The 25,217-nt window shown below is 49.3% G+C and overlaps 1 protein-coding gene across 1 annotated transcript in view; it reads left to right on the plus strand.

Moving 5' to 3' along the window:
• TMEM206 (transmembrane protein 206) overlaps window positions 1–25,217 on the plus strand; it is a 35,523-nt gene that overhangs the window by 7,289 nt on the left and 3,017 nt on the right. Inside the window, exons 3-7 of the mRNA XM_027565656.1 lie at window positions 16,711–16,920; window positions 18,281–18,432; window positions 20,769–20,911; window positions 22,091–22,235; window positions 24,819–24,926. Coding sequence (XP_027421457.1) covers window positions 16,711–16,920; window positions 18,281–18,432; window positions 20,769–20,911; window positions 22,091–22,235; window positions 24,819–24,926 — 758 coding nt within the window. The remainder of the gene's footprint in view (window positions 1–16,710; window positions 16,921–18,280; window positions 18,433–20,768; window positions 20,912–22,090; window positions 22,236–24,818; window positions 24,927–25,217) is intronic.

Below are 25,217 nucleotides of genomic sequence, written 5' to 3' on the forward strand. Positions count from 1 at the left end.
GCTTCTCCTGTTTTTTAGCACAGGCTCTAGGTGCATGAGCTTTCGTAGTTGGTGCCTCACGGGCCCCAGAGCACATGGGCTTCGGTAGTTGTGGCGCACAGGCTCAGTTGCTCCAAGGCATGCGGGTTCTTCCTGGACCAGAGATTGAACCCATTTCCCTTGCATTGGCAGGTGGACTCAGCCCCTGAATGGAGAGTCCCATTTCCCCGTTTTAAGGTCAGATAATCAGCAACTATAATCCCACCTTTGCCCTGTAATTGACATACTTATAGGCTCCAAGCTTGAGGACGTGGACACCTGTGGTGGATCATTATTTTGCCTGTTGCACCCCGAACGGCCCTCTTGCCCCGAGGCAGAAGAGGATGGATGGAGGCAGCAGGAAGAGGATGGAGGCCAGGCTTGGAAAGACGAAGTTTCCTGTTGTGCTTCCTTTCAGAGATAAATGCCAGGCAAATGAAGACATGGCCATGATGACCTTCAACCTTAGCAGCCTCTCTTTCTGCCTCAGATTCCTGGGGCCTCAAAGCCTGAGATGAGTCAGAGCAGGAAGCCAGCCACCAGGCAGAACGGATTTTGGGTAGTTTGTTGGCCAGCAAGAGCCTTCCCTGATTTTGGGGAACTCTGCTGGATATGTGTCCTGTTTAGACCGTAGACAGTCCGGTGCTCAGAAGTCCCTTCAGCAGGTCTCAGTAGTGACTTTGACGATGTGGGGTACAACTTTCCGAGCTCGTGGCGTGCCTCTGAGTCCCCTCACGGTAATAAAACTAATGGTACTGATGACGACAGCCATGCTGGCTAGGTGCTTTCCTGTACCAGGCCTGGTGGGGCTTTCTCTACAGACTCTATCACTACTTTATAATCCTCCTAGCCACTTTCTGGGGGAGATGTTTAGTCCCAGTTGATAGACAAACCAGGGGCACAGAGGAGTACCGTGCTCCGGCTGAATGAATGGCAGGGCTCCCGATGAACCCAGGCCTGTCTCTCTGAATGTATTCTGACTCTGGCTCAGTTGTTCCTGGATGAGGGGCTTTCTTGTCCCAAATGCCTGCCTGACATCCGCCAGAGTCACTCACGGACTCCTTCATCTTTGCGCCAAATGCCAAAACCACAAAGAAGGGGAGTGGGACATGGCCTGCTTCTAAGAGCTCATGGAGAGAGAAGCTCATGTGGAGAGAGAAGGCAGGTTACCCCGAGAAGACATAACCCTCCTTCTACAGAGCCTGCCCTGAACAACCGAAAGGGGTCTGTTTCTCCCTGTCGCCTGCTTTCCTAGCGTTCATTACTTTTCTTTTGTAGCATGTAGCACAGCTGAGAGGGCGCATTTACTGACTGTAATTCTTCAGTTGCGTCAGCCCCTTGGGCCTGCCCCGGAGTTCTGGGAGGCACGAAGCCTTGTCCCCTCTACTCTCACTGTAATTCCAGTGCTTAGTAGCCTGGCCCTCTCTAGGTGCTCTGGGAGAGGGAGGTGGGGATTTAGAGCAGGAAAGCATCGTATCTAAGCCAACTTGAATGAGTGAGTGAACGAAGGCCAAAGAAATGCTAGAGACAAGGGCTTCAGGAATGAATGAGCAAGGGCTAGTTGCTGAAGGAAGTGGGATTAATCCGAGGGTGATGTATGGGTGGAAAAGAAGGGCTGGCGGGGAGGAGGGGTGGCATGTGCAAGCACATAGCGGTGGAAATGAAAATAGGACATTTCAGAATCAGTAGGAAGCACAGTGGTTGGACAGGCTTGATGAGAGAAGCAGAGGGAGGTGAGGTAGGAAAGCCTGGCTGGGTCAGACTGGGGCTGGGGTTTCAGCATTGGCAGTTTGGGCTTTCTCTAGGGAGCAGCAGTATTTAAAGGAATTAGAACAGAACAGTAAGGAATGAAGCGGGCATTTAAGGAAGGTGAGTGTGGCAGGGTGTGGGGCTGGATTAAGTTGAAGCAAGCCAACTGTGGAAAATTCTTAAGGAAATGGGAATACCAGACCACATTACCTGCCTCCTGAGAAATCTGTATGCAGGTCAAGAAGCAACAGTTAGAACTGGACATGGAACAACAGTCTGGCTCAAGATCGGGAAAGGAGTCCAACAAGGCTGAATATTGTCGCCCTCCTTATTTAACTTGTATGCAGAGTATATCATGTGAAATGCTGGGCTGGACGAAGCACAGCTGGAATCAAGATGGCCGGGAGAAATATCAGTAACCTCAGATATGCAGATGACACCACCCTTATGGCAGAAAGCAAAGAGGAGCTAAAGAGCCTCTTGATGAAAGTGAAAGAGGAGAGTGAAAAAGTTGGCTTAAAACTCAACATTCAGAAAATGAAGATCATGGCATCTGGTCCCATCACTTTATGGCAAATAGATGGGGAAACAGTGGAAACAGTGTCAGACTTTATTTTTGGGGGCTCCAAAATCACTGCAGATGGTGACGGCAACCATGAAAGCTTGCTTCTTGGAAGAAAAGTTATGACCAACCTAGACAGCATATTCAAAAGCAAGACATTACTTTGCCAACAAAGGTCCGTCTAGTCAAAGCTATGGTTTTTCCAGTAGTCATCTATGGATGTGAGAGTTGGACTATAAAGAAAGCTGAGCACCAGAGAATTGATGTTTTTGTACTGTGGCGTTGAAGAAGACTCTTAAGAGTCACTTGGGCCTCAAGGATATCAAACCAGTCAATCCTAAAGGAAATTAGTCCTTGAATATTCATTGGAAAGACTGATGCTGAAGCTGAAGCTCCAATACTTTGGCCACCTGTTGTAAAGAACTGACTCCTTGGAAAAGAGCCTAATGCTGGGAAAGATTGAAGGCAGGAGGAGAAGGGGACAACAGAGGGTGAGATGGTTGGATGGCATCACTAACTCAATGGACATGAGTTTGAGCAAGCTGAGGGAGTTGATGATGGATAGGGAAGCCTGGCGTGCTGCAGTCCATGGGGTCAGACAGGACCCAGCAGCTGAACTGAACTGAAGGCAGCTGTGCCATGTCAGAGGCTGGAGGCTGATATGATAGGCTGCTTTGATGTGGGGGAAGGAGAAGCAAGAATCAAAGAAGATTCTGAGGTTTGAAGCCAGGTGAGGAGGAGACTAACATACAGAGATACAGTCCAGAGGGGCAAGTGGCTGGACGAAAAGACGAGCTTCAGTGGGTGTGGTGTCTGGTGGAGTTGGCCCAGAGGCAGTGAGAGCTACAGGCTTGACAGGAGAGAGGTGAGGACTGGACCCAAAGTGGGAGGGTTAGGGGCCTGGAAGAAAGCCAGGACACAGAATGTGGAATAAGCAGGGAAGGGCCATGAGCATGGGAAGGGTCCTCACTTGGAGGCCAGAAGAGGAGGTGGGCTGGAGCTCAGGGTAGCAAGACAGGAAGACAGTACAGGGATGCTGAGTGTTAAGCAGCGGAGGTTCGAGTTAAGCACCTGGCATTCAGGATTGTATTCCCAGTGTTACTCTCTGAGGGAAGTAATTCCATGCCATAATGTAGTTAAAGCCTCAGTCTGTTCATTTCCTCTCTATCAGGGGAAGCACAACTGCTTATTATTCTTTTCAAAGGAAAAGATGAGATGGGACGTGCTAATTGAATAAGCAGTTTATGTATTAGGGATGTAATCAAATTGAGAACATTTGGTTAGTTAGTTCTCCACGGAAACAACTGTATATTAATAGAACAGACAAAGATAAGCAACCAAAGAAAAAATAAGGTAAATTGAACCTCATCAAAATGAAAAACTTGCACATCAAAGGATATTATCATGAAAGTGAAAAGGTAGCCCACAGGATGGGAGAAATTTTCAAATCATATATCTGATAAAGGACTTGTATTTAGCAATTATAAAGAACTCTTATAACTCAGTAATAAAAGACACCCTAATTAAAAGTGGACAAAGAATGTGAATAATGTTTCTCTAAAGAAGGTATACAAGTGACAGATAAACACATGAATAGATGCTCAGCATTGTTAGTCTTTAGGGAAATGCAGATCTAAACCACAATGAGGTGTAATTTCATACCGACCAGGATGACTACAATCAAAAAGACGGTGATAAGCAAGCTTTGGTGAGGATGTAGATAAATTAGAAACCCCAGACATTGCTGATGAAAATGTATTAATACAATGGTGCAGCTACTGTGGAAAATAGTCCAGCAGTTCCTCAAAAGGTTTAAATATAGAGTTAGCATATGACCCAGTGGTTCCACTCTTAGCTATATATCCAAAGGAAATGAAAACTGTATGTCCACACAAAAACTTGTAATGAATGTTTATAGCAGGATCATAATAGACAAAAAGTAGAAACAACACGAATGTCCATTCACTGAAGAAGGATAAATAAAATGCTGTGTTCACACAATGGAATATTATTAGGCAATAAATAGGAGTGAAGAACTGATACATGTTACGACATGGATAAATCTTCAAAACGTTCTGTCATGTGAAAGAAGTCACACAAAAGGTCACATATAGTATGATTCCACTTATGAGACTTGCCTGGAATAGGTAAGTCCATAGCAACAGAAAGTAGACTGTTGGTTGCCAGGGACTGAGATAAAGATGGAGTGACTGCTAATGGGTATAGAGTTTCTTTTTGGGTAATGACAATGTTCTGTAATTAGATAGTGGTTGTGACTGTACACTTTGTGAATATTTTAAAAACTACTAAATATATTCTCTTTATAAAGGTCCATTTTATGGATATAAATTATATCTAAAAAAAACCCCAAATGAAATTAAAACAACAAACCCGTCACATCACTAAAAAGAAGAAAAGGATAAACCAAGAATTCATTTCTTCCTTGCAATCTGAATGCATCTTAGCCCAGTGCTGTCTGCAAGGTAGAGTTTTGCAGGGTTATGGTGGTCAGCCAATTTCCTTTCCTGTGAATAAATGTCTCAACGATGTTTTCAGAAATTGAGTTGTTCATCACACATCTTCTTAATGGACTGACTTACCAATACATTCTGGGCCACGTTTGGTTTTTGAAACAGTTCTGTTATGGGTTTTACAAAACTCATAAATTACTTTTCTCAAGAAAGTCTTATGCATTCTTTTTGTCGTTCTACTGCTGTGAGTCTGCATATAAATAAAGGCTGTACGGGCTTCCCAGGTGCTGCTAGTGGTGAAGAACCCACCTGCCAGTGCAGGAGACCTAAGAGGCATGGCTTTAATCCCTGGGTCAGGAAGATCCTGTGGAGGAGGGCATGGCAACCCACTCCAGTCTTCTTGCCTGGAGGAGCCAGGCAGGCTACAGTCCATAGCATCACAAAGAGTTGGGCCTGACTGAAGCGACTTAGCACAGGCGCATATACTTTTGAAAAGCATTCATCCAACTTGCCACAGAATAGCCAGTATTTGGTTTTTCTGACTGAAGAGTACACGGGACACGGGACATTTTATCAAATATCTAGCACCTTTTGAAAAATAATGGTAAAATGTAACAGTGTCTACTTTTAGCATTCATTGAGTTCAGTCACTCAGTTGTGTCCGACTCTTTGCAACCCCATGGACTGGAGCACACCAAGCTTCCCTGTCCATCACCAACTCCCAGAGCTTGCTCAGACTCTTGTCCATTGAGTTGGTGATGCCATCCAACCACCTCATGCTCTGTCGTCCCCTTCTCCTGCCTTCAATCTTTCCCAGCATCAGGCTCTTTTCTAATGAGTCAGCTCTTCGCATCAGGTGGCCAAAGTATTGGAGCTTCAGCATCAGTCCTTCCAATGAATATTCAGGACTGATTTCCTTTTGGATGGACTGGTTTGATCTCCTTGCAGTTCAAGGGACTCTCAAGAGTCTTCTCCAAGACCACAGTTCAGAAGCATCAGTTGTTCAGCTCTCAGCTTTCTTTATGGTCCAGCTCTCACATCCATGAAAATAGCTTTGACTATGCGGACCTTTGCTGGCAAAGTAATGTCTCTGCTTTTGAATATGCTGTCTAGGTTGGTTATAACTTTTCTTCCAAGGAGCAAACGTCTTTTAATTTCATAGCTGCAGTCACCATCTGCGGTGATTTTGGAGCCCAAGAAAATAGTCTGTCACTGTTTGCATTGTTTTCCCATCTGTTTGCCATAAAGTGATGAGATTGGATGCTATCATCTTAGTTTTTTGAATGTTGAGTTTTAAGCCAGCTTTTTCACTCTTCTCTTTCACTTTCATCAAGAGTGACTTCATCACTTTTACTTTATCACTTTCATCAGGATGAACTTTAGTTCCTCTTCGCTTTCTGCCATAAGGGTAGTGTTATCTGCGTATCTGAGGTTGTTGATATTTTTCCTGGCAATCTTGATTCCAGCTTGTGCTTCATCCAGCCTGGCATTTCGTATGATATGCAGAGTGACAGTATACAGCCTTGACATACTCCTTTCCCAATTTGGAACCAGTCCTTTGTTTCATGACTGGTTCTAATCATTGCTTCTTGACCAGCATACAGATTTCTCAGGAGGCATTGGAGTGTCACATATAGCATGTGTGGATGATAAACAGTTCTATGGTTTTTTTATTTACATTACATGCCAATTTGTAGATCAGTGAAAGCCCTGTAAGACAGTAGGTGTTGCAAGAGGGCATCAGAGGGCAGACACACTGAAACCATACTCACAGAAAACTAGTTAATCTAATCACACTAGGACCACAATCTTGTCTAACTCAATGAAACTAAGCCATGCCCGTGGGGCAACCCAAGATGGGCAGGTCATGGTGGAGAGATCTGACAGAATGTGGTTCACTGGAGAAGGGAATGGCAAACCACTTCAGTATTCTTGCCTTGAGAACCCCATGAACAGTATGAAAAGGCAAAATGATAGGATACTGAAAGAGAAACTCCCCAGGTCAGTAGGTGCCCAATATGCTACTGGAGATCAGTGGAGAAATAACTCTAGAAAGAATGAAGGGATGGAGCCAAAGCAAAAACAATACCCAGCTGTGGATGTGACTGGTGATAGAAGCAAGGTCCCATGCTGTAAAGAGCAGTATTGCATAGGAACCTGGAATGTCAGGTCCATGAATCAAGGCAAATTGGAAGTGGTCAAAAAAGAGATGGCAAGAGTGAATGTCGACATTCTAGGAATCAGTGAACTGAAATGGACTGGAATGGGTGAATTTAACTCAGATGATCATTATATCTACTACTGCGGGCAGGAATCCCTCAGAAGAAATGGAGTGGCCATCATGGTCAACAAAAGAGTTCAAAATGCAGTACTTGGATGCAGTCTCAAAAATGACAGAATGATCTCTGTTCGTTTCCAAGACAAACTATTCAGTATCACAGTAATCCAAGTCTATGCCCCAACCAGTAACACTGAAGAAGCTGAAGTTGAATGGTTCTATGAAGAACTACAAGACCTTTTAGAACTAACACCCAAAAAAGATGTCCTTTTCATTATAGGGGACTGGAATGCAAAAGTAGGAAGTCAAGAAACATCTGGGGTAACAGGCAAATTTGGCCTTGGAATACAGAATGAAGCAGGGCAAAGGCTAATAGAGTTTTGCCAAGAAAATGCACTGGTCATAGCAAACACCCTCTTCCAACAAACAACACAAGAGAAAACTCTACACATGAACATCACCAGATGGTCAACACCTAAATCAGATTGATTATATTCTTTGCAGCCAAAGATGGAGAAGCTCTATACAGTCAACAAAAACAAGCTCAGGAGCTGACTGTGGCTCAGATCATGAACTCCTTATTGCCAAATTCAGACTGAAATTGAAGAAAGTAGGGAAAACCAGTAGACCATTCAGGTATGACCTAAATCAAATCCCTTATGATTATACAGTGGAAGTGAGAAATAGATTTATTAAGAGCCTAGATCTGATAGAGTGCCTGATGAACTATTGACTGAGGTTCCTGACATTGTACAGGAGACAGGGATCAAGACCATCCCCATGGAAAAGAAATGCAAAAAAGCAAAATGGCTGTCTGGGGAGGCCTTACAAATAGCTGTGAAAAGAAGAGAAGCGAAAAGCGAAGGAGAAAAGGAAAGATATAAGCATCTGAAAGCAGAGTTCCAAAGAATAGCAAGGAGAGATAAGAAAGCCTTCGTCCGTGATCAATGCAAAGAAATAGAGGAAAACAGAATGGGTAAGACTAGAGATCTCTTCAAGAAAATTAGAGATACCAAAGGAACATTTCATGCAAAGATGGGCTTGATAGAAGCAGAAGCAGAAGATATTAAGAAGAGGTGGCAAGAATACACAGAAGAACTGTACAAAAAGATCTTCACGATGCAGATAATCACGATGGTGTGATCACTGACCTAGAGCCAGACATCCCGGAATGTGAAGTCAAGTGGGCCTTAGGAAGCATCACTACAAACAAAGCTAGTGGAGGTGATGGAATTCCAGTTGAGCTATTTCAAATCCTGAAAGATGATGGTGTGAAAGTGCTGCACTCAATATGCCAGCAAATTTGGACAACTCAACGGTGGCCACAGGACTGTTTACATTCCAATCCCAAAGAAAGGCAATGCCAAAGAATGCTCAAACTACCGCAAAATTGCACTCATCTCACATGCTAGTAAAGTAATGCTCAAAATTCTCCAAGCCAGGCTTCAGCAATATGTGAACCGTGAACTTCCAAATGTTCAAGCTAGTTTTAGAAAAGGCAGAGGAACCAGAGACCAAATTGCCAATATCCGCTGGATCATGGAAAAAGCAAGAGAGTTCCAGAAAAACATCTATTTCTGCTTTATTGACTATGCCAAAGCCTTTGACTGTGTGGATCACAATAAACTGTGGAAAATTCTGAAAGAGATGGGAATACCAGACCACCTGACCTGCCTCTTGAGAAATTTGTATGCAGGTCAGGAAGCAACAGTAAGAACTGGACATGGAACAACAGACTGGTTCCAAATAGGAAAAGGAGTACGTCAAGGCTGTATATTGTCACCCTGTTTATTTAACTTCTATGCGGAGTACATCATGAGAAACGCTGGGCTGGAAGAAACACAAGCTGCAATCAAGATTGCTGGGAGAAATATCAATAACCTCAGAAATATATGCAGATGATACCACCCTTATGGCAGAAAGTGAAGAGGAAATAAGAAGCCTCTTGATGAAGGTGAAAGAGGAGAGTGAAAAAGTTGGCTTAAAAGTTAACATTCAGAAAATGAAGATCATGGCATCTGGTCCCACCACTTCATGGGAAGTAGATGGGGAAACAGTGGAAACAGTGTCAGACTTTATTTTTGGGGGCTCCAAAATCACGACTGCAGCCATGAAATTAAAAGACGCTTACTCCTTGGAAGAAAAGTTATGACCAACCTAGATAGCATATTGAAAAGCAGAGCTATTACTTTGCCAACAAAGGTCCATCTAGTCAAGGCTGTGGTTTTTCCAGTGGTCATGTATGGATGTGAGAGTTGGACTGTGAAGAAAGCTGAGTGCCAAAGAATTGATGCTTTTGAACTGTGGTGTTGGAGAAGACTCTTGAGAGTCCCTTGGACTGCAAGGAGATCCAACCAGTCCATTCTGCAGGAGATCGGCCCTGGGATTTCTTTGGAAGGAATGATGCTAAAGCTGAAACTCCAGTACTTTGGCCACCTCATGCGAAGAGTTGACTCATTGGAAAAGACTCTGATGCTGGGAGGGATTGGGGGCAGGAGGAGAAGGGGACTACAGAGGATGAGATGGGTGGATGGCATCACTGACTCGATGGACGTGCGTCTGAGTGAACTCCGGGAGTTGGTGATGGACAGGGAGGCCTGGCGTGCTGCGATTCATGGGGTCGCAAAGAGTCAGACACAACTGAGCGACTGAACTGAACTGAACTGAAAGCCCTGTAAAGAAGTTAAATTTGGAGTCTAGGAGTCAGTATTCCAGGACCCTCATTTGATGTCCATTGTTGACTGTGGGGCCAGCATCGCTGCACAAGGTATGGAGTTGGACCAGATGGCCTTTTGGGTCCCTAACAACTCTTAGAAGATTCTATTCAGATGTTGTGCACCAATTCAGTCATTCAGAGTTCCTTCCCTCTCATCTTGGGATCTTAGGATGCAGCACCCTGACGCCTGTTGCCACTGCAGTTCCGAGCCACTCAGTGAGCGTGCTTTTGCCTGCCTCGTGCTGAAGTGAACCTGTGGTCCCACGTGGGCCGTAGGGGCTGGGAGTGCCTTCCCAGCAAAAAGGCTGCGGGCAGGCCCCTGTGCACAGACCATCGTACTTTCGGTGACCGATCAGGGATCAGCACCTGAGTGAAAGGAAGGCATCTGCAGTTGAGTGTGCAGAAGGGCCATGTCTGTGACATGCCTAATGGGGAACCCTATTCTATACAGGATACTCTCCAGGAGAAAGTCTGAATGCGAGACTAGAGAAAGACTTTGAGAGTAAAATGGAGCAGAGTTATGAGAGAGACACAGGGAGAAGGCAGGTGGCAAAGCTGTGAAGGAGGAGAAATTGACACAGTCCCTCGTAACAATAAGCAGCAGAAGTAGAATCAGAGACAACCGAAGTTGAAAACATGAGTTGCGTTAATTCCTTTTGCAGAACTGGAGCTGCTCTGTACCTTAGCTTCTCTCTCAGCTACCCAAGGGGTTTCCTTGGGGTTTCCTGCTTCCTGTTAAACATCCATTGTCTAGCGTAACCTGCTCTTCACGACCTGAAGGGACCACACAAACACTTCTGCGAATTGGCATTCCTATAAAGGAAGAATTTTTTAAACTTTGCTATTAATAATAAGGCACATCAATTGGTTTATAGTTTTATGTGCCTGAAATGTACTGACCAATTGAGAGGTAGCTAAGTTGGCATTGCACAGCTTAGTTCATCTGTTTTTTGGGCTGTTCATCCATTTAACAGACATGAGAACATTACATGCCTACTATGTGAAAGACTGTTCTGTCCCACCTCCATTTTATCTTCATGTATTTTTTCTCATTAATTATGAGATGGTTGTTTGATGGTCTTCATCTTTGTTAGCTTCATTGCTGAGGGCTTCATTTTTGGAGGGCTAGAGGGTACAGTCTGTCTCTCCAATGACAGTAATTCATTGGGCAGGTACTCTGTCATGCATTTGAAGCAGATTTGTCATTTGCTTCTCTCAGAAATGCTAGAAAACTGAAGTGATTTCCTTTTCACATGCAGCAAGTGGGCCCTAGGAGCGCCAGATAGCTTGCTGTGGGCCACAGAGTAGTCAGAGTCCGAAGCAGAGCTGGTGTGCAGCCCACGCTCCCGCTGTGCCTCTGGGCTAGAGATCTGGTCTTCAGTTCACCAACACATGACTAGTGAGCACCAGATGATGTCTTCCTCAGAATCCTCCCGGTGCGCTAGTCCCAGAGCTAACGCAGCCTCCTCCACAAAGCCTCTGCTGACCTCTGCCCGGCTCCCTGACTCCCCTCCAGCCCTCTGAGGAAAGGAAATCTCAGAGTTTCCATCTCACAGCCTTCGGAGTTCTGCAGCGCTTGTAGCACAAACCATCAGTCCTCCTCTCTCGGGATCCTCTCTCGATATCTCCCTGAAGCACGTCGCACAGTGTTACACGTTGAGTTGGTGCTCGATGTTTGTTTGTAGATGTAAAGTGAATGATTTCCTTCTTTCTGACCACCTAGGACCCTTTATAGTTCTGTGCTCCTCTTGCTTTTGTGCTTTCTAAATAAAAGAAAATGAGATAGTTATGAGCAAATACTCTTGTGTCTTTGTATTTAAAGTCCATCTCTTAATTGCAGCATTTGGTTGGGTCTTGTGTTTAATCCAGACTGATATCTCTGCCTTTGCATTGGTGGTTAGTCTGTTTACTGCAAGTGTTGATGCGGTTGCATTTGGTTCTACCATTTTATTGTTCTCTGTCTCATATGTTTGTTGTTTCTTTGTCTCTTCTTTCCTGAAAGTTAGAAAATTTGCAGTATTGTTGTTTAATTTTTGCGTTGGATAGCCTTAAATTTTTAAAATTATATAAATGGCTTTTTATATTTACCCACATATTTAACATTTCCAGGGATCTTGATTCCTTCGTATACATCTGAGAGTTACCATCTGGTGTCATTTCAGAGTTTTCTTTAGCATGCATTCTAGTGCAGATCTGTTGGTAGTGAATTCTCTCTGCTTTTGTGTTTGAAAATGCCTTTTTGTCCCCTTCATTTTTAAAGGTTAGTTTGCTGGAATTTAAAAATTCTTGAGTTGATGGAATTTTCTTTTCTTTCAATGCTTTAAAGATGTTCCGTTGCCTTGTAGCAGTAGTGTTAGTCGCTCAGTTGTGTCTGACTCTGCGACCTCGTGGACTGTAGCCCACCAGGCTCCTCTGTCCATGGGATTCTCCAGGCAAGAGTACTGGAGTGGGTTGCCATTTCCTTGTCCAGGGGATCTTCCTAGCCTGGGGATCGAACCCGGGTCTCCTGCATTGCAGGCAGATTCTTTACCATCTGAGCTGCAGGAAGCCCCCATTGTCTTTCGGCCTTCATTACTTCTGATCAAACATTAACCTGTTGTTAGATTTAATTTCCTGTATGTAATATGCTCCCCCCCTCCTTTTTTTCCTGGGTGCCTTCAAGATTTTTTTTATCTTTGCATTGGCAGTTTCAGGATGATTTGCCTAGAATTGGTTTATTACTTATCCTGCTTGGCATGTATTGGGCTTCTTGAATCTATAAATTGATATTTTTTTCTCCAGTTTTTGGGAAGTTTGGGCCATTCTTTTTTCAAATATTTTTTGCATCTATTTTCTCTCTCCAATTACCTTTTGTTAGACTGCTAGATATTGTCCCACAGTTATCTAGGCTCTGTTAGATTTTTCTTTAATCTTTCTTTTTTTAGATTGGATAATTTCTGTTCATTTAACTTCAGCTACACTGTTTTTTTGTTTTCCTGCCATCTTTTGCTGTTAAAGACTCGCAGTGAGTTTTTCATTTATTTTTCTTTTCAGCTCTAGAATTCCCATTGGTTTCTGTATTTCTCCTCTGTTCATTCTAGAATTCCCATTGGTTTCTGTATTTCTCCTCTGTTCATTCCTTATCCATACATTTTCTTGTAAGTCCTTTTGGTGCTGTAAAATTCCCGTCTGCTAATTGCAACATTTGGGGTCATCTTAGTGCTGTTTGCATGTACTACTTTTTTCCTCAAGTGTGGGTCACATTTTCATGTTTCTTTGCATGTCTAATGATTTATTTTATTGAACACTAGACATTTTCCATGGGGTCACGAAGAGTCGGACATGACTGAGTGACTTCACTTTCACTTTTCACTTTCATGCATTGGAGAAGGAAATGGCATCCCACTCCAGTGTTCTTGCCCGGAGAATCCCAGGGACAGGGGAGCCTGGTGGGCTGCCGTCTCTGGGGTCGCACAGAGTCGGACACGACTGAAGCGACTTAGCAGCGGCAGCAGCAGACATTTTTAGTGACACATTATAGAGGTTCTGAATTCTCTTACGATCCTGTGAAAAATTTTTTTTAGCAAGTAGATAAAATAGCAAGACTCAAGTTCTAATCGCCTATATTCCTTGCATGAAGAGCAGCTGATCTCTTCTCAATCTTGCGGTTTCCAGCTGCTGTTTTTTCCTGGTCCTCCTGGAGTCTTCAGCAAGAACTGGAGCATGTTTTGTTTGCAGATTTGCGAGTTCATTCCCCCTTGTGGCTCCCTCCGTTTCAGAGTTTCCCCCTAACTTTCCAGCTGCTTCCCCAGCCTTGGACTTTGTCCACTGTCTCCCTGCACCACACCTTAGAGAGACTGTTCAGAGCCCTCAGGCAAAAAGCTGCAAGTTTACAAATCTCACCAGATGCAGTTTGTTTTTTTTTTTCAAAAGGGGTAGATTCTCTTTTGGTTTCAGCTTGCTTTTGATCATTTTCCAGTGCCTTCAAATAATTTTAAATTATTTCATCCAAGTTTGTAATTGTGTTCTGTAGAAGGGTGCTGTGACCACACAGCCTTGTCACTGTTGGAAGCCAGAATCCAAGCATGTACCTTTTGGGGCTTCCATTCCTACCCCGCTTCCTCCTCAGCGTTGTGCTCAGCTGCTGGGGAGGAGACAGGCTTTTCCTCAGGGAGCCCATGGTTTCAGGAGCAGAGACCCTCCAAGAGCACTGTGGGAGTGTCTCAGCTCGGCCTGTCCTAACCAAGTACCTCAGGCTGGTGGCTGAAGCAACAGAAATGTTTTTCTCAGTTACGGAGGCTGTAAGTTCAGGGTCCCGGTGTCGGCAGGTTTGGAGTCTCCCGAGGCCCCTCTCCTTTGGCTTTCAGTCCGTGTGTTCTCATGTGTGACTTTTTCTCTGAGTGTCTGCACCCTCGTGTCTCTCCCTCTTCAAAGTATGGTCAATTTACCGTGTTTTGTTAGTTTCAAGCATACAGCAAATGCATCAGTTATGCACATATGTTCTTTCTCAGGTTCTTTTCCAGTATAGGTTATTCCGTGATGCCGAGTACAGTTCCGTGTGCTACACAGCAGGTCCTTGCTGTTTACCTGTTTTTATATAGTAGCGTGTATATTTCATCCCACACCCTAATTTCTCTCTCCCCACACCCCCTCCTGCTATCTCCTTTGGTATAAATTTGTTTTCTAAGTGTGTGAGTCTATTTCTGTTTTGTGAATAAGTTCATTTGTATCATTTTTTTTAGATTCCACGTATTAATGATGATTGTCTTTCTCTGACTGATTTCACTTAATATGACCATATGTGTGTTCATCCATGTTGCTGGAAATGGCAGTATTTCATCCTGTTTAATGGATGAGCAGTGTTCCACTGTGGATGTGTACCACATCTTCTTTATGCATTCACCTGTTGGTAGACTTAGGTTGCTTCCATGTCTTGGCTGTTATAAACAGCACTGCAGTGAGCACTGGGGTGCATGTTATCTTTTCAAATCAGTGTTTTCTCCAGATATGGGCCCAGGAGTAGGATTGCAGATCGTGTAGAATTCTGTGTTTAGTTTTCTGAGGACCCTCCGTAGCGATCTCCATGGTGGCTGTACCAGTTTACATTCCTACCAGAAGTGTAGGCCCTCCCTTTTCTCCACACTCTCTCCAGCGTTTATTATCTGTAGACCTCTTAAAATGATGCTCATTCTCTACAGGTGAGAGGTGATGATGTCGTTGTGGTTTGATCTGTGTTTTTCTAATAGTTAGCGATGTTGAGCATCTTTCCATGTGCCTTTTGGCCATCTGTCTGTATGTCTTCTTTGGAAAAATGTCTGTTTAGGTCTTTTGCCCATTTTTTGATTGGATTGTTTTCTGGTTTTTTTGATATTAAACTATATGAGCTATTTCTATGTTTTGGCAATTAATCCCTTGTCAGTCTTGTAGTTTGAAGATATTTTCTCCGAGACCGTAAGATTGTCTTTTCGTTTTTAAGCTCTTAAATTTAATTCAGTCCCAATTGTTTACTTTTGTTTTTATTTCCATTACTTTAGAAGGTGGATTTAAAAAAATACTGCTGCGATTTATATCAAAGAGTGTTCTGCCTATGTTTTCCTCTGGAAGTTTTATAGTATTTGGTCTTACGTTTAGGTCTTTTATCCATTTTGAGTTTATTTTTGTGTATGTTGTTAGAGAATGTTCTAATTTTATTCTTTCACACGTAGCTGTCCCGTTTTCCAACAGCGCTTACTGGAGAGACTTTCTTTTTTCTTGCATGTTCTTGCCTCCTTCGTCATGGATTAATTAGCCGCGAGTGTGTGGGTTTATTTCTGGGCTTGATATTCTGTTCTTTTGCCTTGCGTTTCTGTATTTGTGCCCATACCATACTGTTTTGATTACCTTGTAGCATAGTCTCAAGTTGCTAGGAAAGGTGGAAAAAGGGAGGAGAAGGGGACGACAGAGGATGAGATGGTTGGATGGCATCGCCGACTGGATGGGCATGAGTTTGAGTAAACTCCAGGAGTTGGTGATGGACAGGGAGGCCTGGCGTGCCGCAGTCCATGGGATCGCAAAGAGTCAGATACTGAACTGAACTGATAGTCTCAAGTCAGGGGGTGTGATTCCTTCAACTCTGTTCTTCTTTCTCAAGATTGTTTTGACTGTTCAGGGTGTTTTGTGTGTCCATACAAACTGAAAATGTTTTGTTCTATTTCTGTGAAAAATGCCACTGGGCTCTTCTCTTCTTTATAGACAATTGTGCTGTTGGATTAGGGCCCATCCTTATGACCTTCTTTAACCTCCTTAGCTCCTTGACTGCCCTGCTCCAGACACTGTCATCCTGTCTTAAGTCTTCACCTTAGGGCTTTTGGGGAGGGGATGGCCTCAGGACACACCATTTAGGCCCACTGTATTTCAGGCACCGCCTGAAGGGCTGGGGGTGCAGTGTGGACAAGAATGGCTCAGTATCCACCCACGTGGAGCTCACAGCCTGGGGGATAAAAAGACATGTAGACGGTGACATTGCAGAGTGATGACAAGGACCTTAGGGTGTCCTGGGAGCACTGAGGATGGGGTGCCAGTCAAGTTATGGGGTCAGGGGAGGCTTCCTTGAGGACATGCCTTTCTAAACTGAAACCTGAAGGATGAGTTAGGAGGCAGCCGTTGGGAGAACAGTGCTTCAGGCCAGGTTTGGGGTGAGAGGGGCTTCGGGGCAGAGGAGGGCGCACTGATAGGGCTGCTCAGGGGTGGGCAGCGCCCATGCTGGGTTGAAAGCGTCCCGGGGAGTCTCCTCCAGCTTGGGTCCCCGTCCTGGCAGAGCAGGAGTGTGGTGTGTGTTGACGGGTGCCAGGTGTTGGGCTTTGGGGGGTTAGGTGTGCAGACAGCCTCGCCTCTGGGGTGAAGCAGGTCAAGGGCCTGGAGACGCCCTCTGGGTCATGTGTGTGTTGTTGTCGCTCAGCCCTGGACAGCGAGTCGGCCTCCAGCAGCATCCGTTTCAGCAAGGCCTGCCTGAAGAACGTCTTCTCAGTCCTGCTCATCTTCATCTACTTGCTGCTCATGGCCGTGGCCGTCTTCCTGGTCTACCAGACCATCATGGACTTCCGCGAGAAGCTCAAGCACCCTGTCATGTCGGTGTCTTACAAGGAGGTGGATCGCTACGACGCCCCAGGTAGCGTCTGCCCCGGGACAAGCATTGGGTCCCAGGCAGCGACTTCTAAATACCCCCTGAGCCACCATTGCATTCCTGGCATGGTGTCAGGCACTACGGGCAGGGCAGGGGAATCTGAGACAGTCTGGGTGTGGGTTGCCCCACCCCACAAGCTGCCCTTGGTACCCAGCCAGAGGGTTGTGTGCCGAGGAGGGAGGCAGACCGAGCCTGGAGTGCTTGCTGGCTGCAGGGCTGGAGTGGGCACCGAAGGCTTCGTTCACAGCAGGATTTGAGCTGGGCTTTGGCAGATGGAAGAGTTTCTCTGGGAGGTGGGTCTGTAGGAGCAGAGATGAACTTAGGGAGACAGGGCTTCTCTGGGGAGATGAGTCTGGCCTGGCTGGAGCTGGCGGCCAGTGACCAGGGGAAGTGGAAGTTCTGGGGGCCATGGGAGGCGTGGCCATCCAGAGGTGGCTGGGGCCTGCCTGGAGTGGGGACCCCCAGGCCACATCACCCACCGGGAGCCATCTCTGCCGAGGAGGGGACTGTCCGCTCCAGGGTGGCGGTGCTGGTGCCGGGCTGTGGTAGCGTGGTGTGAACAGTGGGGGTTGGGGGGTGGCATGAGGTCTGGGGGCTTGAGCTCTGCCCGCCCGGCCTAAGCACCCCCCTGCTGTGCCCACAAGACACCCCCGAGTGACCCTTACAGCGCAGAGCCGGAGTCTCAGGTCCTCCCTCCCGGAGGGTTCTTGACAACGTGTACTGGTCCCAGTGTCTTCGCCTGTTTCGTGATTGTCCCTCCTCTCTGTGTCCGCTGTGGTCTTTCTCTCTGTGGGTTTTACTCTCTGTATCTGGTCCCTTTGCCTCTCTGACGTTGCCAGTATCCCAGGTCCACGTGCAGCTTTCAGTGTAGTTAGAACAGCTGCCATCCTTGCAGCTTGGAGCGCGGCGCCTTGGCTGGGGAAGGGGAGGGACTTTGGAGATGTGACTTGCACACGTGGAGCTCCCAGTCCGGGAGTCCCACCACCAAGGGCCACCCGGTGAGCCTGCAGGTGGGTGGTGGTCCCGGGGGCCTGGCCTCCCGGCTCGGTCTCGGGTACCCCCTGGGAGCACGTGGAGCAGGGCTTTGAATGGGGTGGGTATTGCTGTAGGCACCGGGGAGGCTGCGTCCCCGGCCAGGAGAGGGGCTATGAGAAGGCCCTGGCTGCCTCCATCAGAGCGGGGCTTTCTGAGGGCAGGGCACGGGGCTCCCCACCCCCTGTAAACAGCCCTTTTCTTCCTCTGCAGTCACCCCGGGAGTCCTGGACTTAGGTGATTGATGAGTGTGAAAAAAATACTCATGACATGGTTTTAGGGGTGTGTTCACTTCTCTCTGTTCCCCCTCCAGGCATCGCCCTGTACCCCGGTCAGGCCCAGCTGCTCAGCTGTAAGCACTATTACGAGGTGATCCCGCCTCTGAGGAGCCCCGGGCAGCCCGGAGACGTGAACTGCACCACCCAGAGGATCAACTACACGGACCCCTTCTCCAATCAGACCCTGGTAACGCTCATCTCCCGGCTGGGGCTGGGCAGCGCGCACCCCGGGGCCCCTGTCTTCTTTCTGCCAGCTAGCCTCCCTTGCCCTTGGTGTGGGCCCTCACCCACAGCAGACGTGAGGCTGTCCTCTGGGGTCTGGCCGTGGCTGGCTCGCCTGCATCCAGGGCGGCAGTGGGCCTCGGCCTTCTCTGAGTGACCCTCTGTGATTCCCGGCAGTGTGATGAGACACCTGGTCCTGGATGGAAGGAGACAGGGCTGCAGAGTGGAGCTGGTGTGAATTTGCCAGGCGGGCCCCATACCCGAGTGCTCGACAGAACTGCCAGGATTGTTTCTGATAATACAGATTCCAGGTCCCACTTGGGCCCACCGGAATCGTGGTTCCTGGGGTCGGGGCCTGGGAATCCGTGTTCTGGAGTAATGGGGGCCAGTGTGAGAAGGAGCGCTGGTCCGGGAACAAGGACCCCGGCCCTGGCCGTCACGGAGGCTCTGCTCAGCAGGGGAGTGGACGACGAGGGTTCTGGAGACAAGGAAGGAATTCTGTGTATATTTACATCTTCTCCTTTGCTTCCCGTATCCTTGTTTCCAAAAGGACAGGGCTGCGTTAAGTTTTCCAGCTCAAAACAAGGAAGGAAAGGGTTTCTAGGCAGAGGAACTCTGCACCAAAACATAAAGGGAGGCAGCGGCATGCTTGTTTGTGCCTCTGAGCAAAATTGCACAGGTGGGTGTCTCTGGAGAGCCAGGGGCCCCCAAAGGGCAGCAGATGGCGAAGCTGTGGACAGAAGGGCCGGCTGGACGAGGAAGCTCGCGTGTCGAGTACAGAGCAGGACCTGCCCCTTGGGTGATAGGGAGGCCCCAGGTGGACCTTGAGATGAAAGAATTCCTCTGAGACTTTTTGTTAATATGTATTCTAGACCTCCTCCTGAAATCCTGCTGAAATGATTCCCACTCCTGCACACGATAGAGTAAGGTACAATATCGATAATAACCCTGCCAACCAAGAACGGATAGGAGGACCAGAGATTTTGAGGAACTGGTGTAAAGTATAAACAGCCCGTTGGATCAGATCAATGGAGCAGGGCCAGGGAAAGCCTGCGCCCGAAAACAGGTGCCCCAGAGTCCCTGCTGTTGTGGTGAAGGCTTTCCTCCCACTCCTAGCTCTGTTTCATCACGAAGAGCCGGGCTGCCTGTTGGGCAAGTTGGGATCCTGGCTCCAGGCCTGGCGGCCCGGCTTGCAGCCCCCATGGGCTGCTGGGACGGTGTTTGCTCTGGAGGAAGGCCCCGGGGCCCTTCTCTGCATAAGCTCGGGGTGGGGGGTCCCTGCCTGGGCACTGGGCCAATGGAGAGGAACAGCAGAACTCGAGACGGGACATCCACGGCGGAAGGAGGGGAGCCCTGGGGGAAAGGACTCTTCATGGGAGATGAGGACATGGAGCGGGCCCGCAAGGCCCACCGCCTTGGGGCGTCCTCCCCGTCAGCCCCAGGCTGGGGCAAGCCTGCAAGAGCCCCGCTTAGCAGGAAGCCCACACCCCAGACCCGCGCTAGTCAGCCCGACCCCACACTCGGAATGGAGAATTCAGGGTCGCCGGGAGACCAACAGCACAAGAGGCGGGAGAGGAACTGACAGAATTGACTCCAGGAAATGGGAGCTAATTTAAATGAAAAGAACCGTGAGAAATTGGAACGAGGAGCTGGATAGTACAGTGCAGACACCGTCCGGATGCCCCGCTCTCTTAGTTCTCTGGGTACCAGCCCGTGTCTACTTAGATGGCGCTGCAGATACAGGCTCCCTGGCCTGCCTTCCTCTTGGCTCCCCTCTGAGTGGGACGCTTACCAGGAGTCACTGTGGTCCACACCCGTCCAGGCCGGTTGGATTTGTTACAATAGTTAGAGTTTAACTGAGTATCATAGAAATTGATGAAATGAGGGCTCAAAAGGAGAGTAGTTTCTGTGCAGACGGAAGCTGACTGCAGTTACTGCCTTCAGCCCGAGGTGGCTCCTTGCCGTCCACGGATGTGGACTAGAGAGGAGGCACCTGGTCCCCAGGCCCCGCATCCCTCCCCGCGCCAGGCAGAGCAGTGGAGAAGGAGCAGAGGCCGCGGTGGAGCTCCCTGGAGAGGCAGGGCTGCCTGCCGAGGCCCGGTGACGCCCCCGGGGTCGGACCTGTGAGGTGTGTCCTGCCTCGGCCCCGGGGGAAGGTCGAGGTGGGGTGGGGGCCGCCCCTTGGGGGAGACTCCTGCGTCCTGGGTCTCCCGGGCCTGGTCCACTGGGAGGCCCACCTCGGTGGGCAGGCACGTGTGCCCGGCTCCCCCGGCTGGCACTCTGGTCTCTCTGTCTCCGTAGAAATCCGCCCTGATTGTGCGGGGGCCGCGGGAGGTCCAGAAGCGGGAGCTGGTCTTCCTCCAGTTCCGCCTGAACCAGAGCAGCGAGGATTTCAGCGCCATCGATTACCTGCTCTTCTCGTCCTTCCAGGAGTTCCTGCAGAGGTACCCTTCAGAGCCTGCTTGACCCCCGGGATCTCACTCTAGCCGTGTGCATCCCTGGGCTGGGGGCGGGGGCAGGTGCGGGGAATCGGGATGCTAGGCAGCTGCCGGGCAGACGGAGGGCCCCCTGAGACACTCCGGGCAGCCTGGGGGGTGTTCTGACCCCGCACGCAGAGCTGGCTGTGCCCCTGAGGGTGGGCGTTTGGGTCCCCCGCTCCCTGACGGCGCTGCGGAGGACAGGCTGGAGCTGCCCGGGTTCTGTGAGGCCCCGGGCGTCCAGCCTCTGCTCTGGACTGTGTTCCCCCGGTGTCCAGGGACTGGGGTGGCCCTAAGGGAGGTCCCGGTGCCCGCTTGACACCCGTTTCTAGTAGGAGGGTGCAAGTTCCTGTTCATCTTGGGACACCCCTGTTGCACCATCTCTGGGGCCCAGAGTGGTTGTGGGTGGCAGGAGCGTGTCCTGCAGGGGGGTCTGAGGGGGCGGTGATTCAGGTCCTCCGGGTCCAGCGGCTCTGTTTCAAGGAAGCAGGTCGGCAGCTGAGGCTGAAGGGAGGCCGCCCCCCCCAACCCCTGGGCTGACGTGGCTGTGAGCCGCCTCCGCCGGTCACACCCGTGGCCCCATCCTGGGGCTCGGGGCCTCCGCCTCTTCTGCCCCTTCTTCCAGCTGGAGCTCCCCTCCCTTCCCTGCAGACACGGGCCGCGTCCCTGTGCCCCTCTGAGCGTTCTCAGCGCTGCACTGTGGTTTCCTCTTGGCCGTGGGTGCTTTGTGACCCTTGGGCGCACGCTGCGGATGCCTTTTCTGGCCAAGAGCTCCCAAGGGAACCCTCCTCCCCTCTCCGGGCCTTTAGAGAGGCTGATGGCCAGTGAGGGCACCCCAGGGCTGCTGAAGCTGAGTTCTCCAGGGTGCTGTGGGGCCCAGCCCAGTCTGCAGGCCTCTTTTCTGGGAGCAGGTGGTGGAGAAGACAGGGAGGGGGGTGGGGTGGGGGGCTTCTGCTGGGAGCTCCAGGGACCACGCTTCGGCCTTGAGGCAGGTGACAGCTTCCCCTCCAGCCATGAGGAAGGAGGGGGTGAGCTGGGTCCTCCCAGTACTAGCAGAGGAGATGCTGGCCGTAGGGGCTGGAGTTTGAGTCTGGCTAAGTTCGAGCCCTGCCTGATAACACAGACCTTCCTTCTCTGCCCTCCAAGCCCAGACAGAGCTGGCTTCATGCAGGCCTGCGAGAGCGCCTATTCCAGCTGGAAGTTCTCCGGGGGCTTCCGCACCTGGGTCAAGATGTCCCTGGTGGAGACCAAGGAGGAGGACGGGCGGGAGGCGGTGGAGTTCCGGCAGGAGGTAGGTGGCGCTGGGCTCGCCTCGCACCTTCCCTGGGTCCACCCTCGAGTCCAGGTGCAGGGAGCCTCTCGGAGGGGTCAGCTTCGCCCCGGGCTCTTAAGGGTGAGTGGATGTCCGACAGGAAGCGAGTGGGCCCGCCGCTGGGGGGTTCGCCGCGCGTTTCTTCTGCAGGCCCGGCCCGCCCCAGATCCTTTGCTTTTGTCCAGCGGCTCCCAGAGCGCACACGGCGGAGCATTTCACAGAGCGGTGCCTGGTCCAGCTGGATCTGAGCTGGTTTGTAGCTCTGCTCCACTCCCTCCCACGCAGCTGGCAGCTGCATTTGAAAAAGAAGACTATTCACAGGGCAGAGGTTAGATGCAGGGATGGCCTCTGAAGTGTTAGGTGCATGATGACCAACTGGGACACAGGAGGAAAATATCTTTTTATATTTTTAAAATCTCATTCTAATCTGGTTTTCAAAAAAAAAAATCTCATTCTTCTTGTCTTTTTGAGTGTTTTAAAACGCAGGTACCGTCAGGATAGTAATAGTAAATAATGTCACTTGTAAGAGAGTGATCAATGTGTTGGGTACATGCTCAGAACGCTTTGCTAATGGGAAGTGTGATACGAAAGCTTTCAGCCCTCTGACCTGAGGCCAGGAAGTATGCCGTGACCCAGGCAGGAGAGTGAGAGGCTCCTGGAAACAGGCGTGGAGCCAGGGTGGAGGGAGGGGACCCTGGGGTTGCCTCGGTTCAGCGCCTGCGGGGCTCAGTCCTCCCGCCGGCATGCACGCCCAGGCCCCGACCACCCATGTGCTGTGTGTCAGTGGCTGGGGGCCTGCAGGGCCATGCAGGAGGCGGCTCTGTTCTCGCATCCTCTGCTCCCCCGTGGAGGGAGTTCCATTTGGGCTGGGCTTTAAGGGCAGCATTAGGAAGGGGCCGGGTTGAAGTAGGAGGACCCACTCCAGCTGACAGACGGGCCGACGGAAGCCAGGCACTCAGGGTCTCCTCTGGGTCTGCCCCTGCCTGAACCATGCTCCTAGGACTTCTCCAGGTGGGAGGCCTTTGGGAAAGGCGTGAAGCCAGTTTTCTTTAAGAGAGAGGCTTTTTTTTTTTCCCTGTCATAGGTGGTGACGACCCCCTGGCAGTAGGTCCTTAAAATATTTCTCTTTTGCAAGATAGTTGTCATCGCCTGGGTTTTTACACCATGCTTTTCTGCCAAGAACTCCACAAGTTCTTTTTTATCTGGCCCCCAAATCAGCTGAGAAAGGAGACTCGGCGTGTCCACCTTACAGTTAGATCTTCACAGGCCTCCCTGGCTCCCCTGGGAGCTCCAGCAGTGATCTGAAACCAGGGGGCCAGCCCCCTCACCCACGAGCCTGTGCGCTGTGGAAGGCGCGCGTGCCTTTCAGCATTGTCTGCTGAATGTCAGACAATGGGAAGTCTTTGGCAGGGAATGTGAACACTCCTTTGAACAAAAATGTTTTAAAAATTATTTTCTTAATGTTTTTATATCATGTTGTAAAGTTCAAAATGCTTCTCCTTTGTGTTGTTTTACGAGAGCCTCGCTACAGCTCAGTGAGATGGGCGTTTTGTCCTGTTTATGAGTGCAGAGGAGAGCTGACTCATTTGAAAAGATCCTGATGCTGGAAAAGATTGAAGGCGGGAGGAGAAGGGGATGGCAGAGGATGAGATGGTTGGGTAGCATCACCAACTCAGTGGACATGAGTTTGAGTAAACTCCGGGAGTTGGTGATGGACAGGGAAGCCTGGCGTGCTGCAGTCCATGGGGTCGCAGAGAGTCAGACACGACTGAGCAACTGAACTGAACTGAACTGATGAGTGCAAAGGAGAGGCTCAGAGCAGATGATGGCACAGCCAGGCTTCTGCTCCTGGGACCTGTCTGCTCTCCATCTCACCTCCCAGCCTCTGCAGTAGCTGTAACCAGGCCTCTCCAAGCACGCCTGCTAACTGTTTACAGGGAGTGCTCAGCTGGGCCAGTCTGTGAGGCTGCACTTTGTCCTGGAAGACTGGAAGGGTTGTAAGAATCAGCTCTTCAGGTCAAGTATTTTGAAATGTGAGATTTTTATGTTGTGAGTTGAGTCTTACACATTACTTTGAAAATGATTTAATCAGGAGTACAGATATCTGGCTTCCCAAGAGGCGCCAGTGCCAGAGACATAAGAGACACAGGTTCAATCCCTGGGTTGGGAAGATCCCCTAGAGGAGGGCATGGCAACCCACTCCAGTGTTCTTACCTGGAGAATCCCATGGACAGAGGAGGCTGGGTGGGCTATGGTCCATGGGGTCGCACAGAGTCGGACACAATGGAAGTGACTTAGCATGCACAGGTACCTAGTGACAGGTTTTGGTGACAGTCCAAAACACCCACTGTGTGCTCCAGGTCCTATGGGAACCAGGCTGAAGCCTGGGCTCTGGGACCAATCTCAGGACGTCGTGTAGAGGAGGTTTTTGTCTCTCTGCCTCCAAAAGATGGAGCGAGGGGAGCCGGGGTGTCAGATCCCCTAAAATGCCCTTTCCTCCCCTGCAGCCCTGGCCAGGGCGGCACACAGGCAGTAACACTGCTCTCTCTCCTCTGTACCTAGACCAGTGTGGTTAACTACATTGACCAGAGACCTGCTGCTGAGAAAAGTGCTCAGTTGTTTTTTGTGGTCTTTGAATGGAAAGATCCTTTCATCCAGAAAGTCCAGGATGTGAGTATCACCTAAGGTCTTGACCATGAGCTTCCAGCCTGAGCCGTTTAGGCTTTAATCCTCGCGGGCCGCCCTCATCTCCTTCCGTAGCGCTGATCTGCCGCTTGTATTTATGACATGCTTGTTCTCTCTCATTTGTGTTTAATCTCGTCTTCAGCGCTAGACTGTCTTCCCTGTGAACATGGGGGCTTCGTCTTTGTTTACCGTTTAAGTGGTGTCCAGCACGGTGCTTAGTCCAGAGTAGCCACTCAGCAGTGGTAGTGAGTGAGTGGAGTAGAAAGCACAAAGTTA

The sequence above is a fragment of the Bos indicus x Bos taurus genome, chromosome 16 (genome assembly GCF_003369695.1).
Source record: "Bos indicus x Bos taurus breed Angus x Brahman F1 hybrid chromosome 16, Bos_hybrid_MaternalHap_v2.0, whole genome shotgun sequence".
Classification (NCBI taxonomy): domain Eukaryota; kingdom Metazoa; phylum Chordata; class Mammalia; order Artiodactyla; family Bovidae; genus Bos; species Bos indicus x Bos taurus.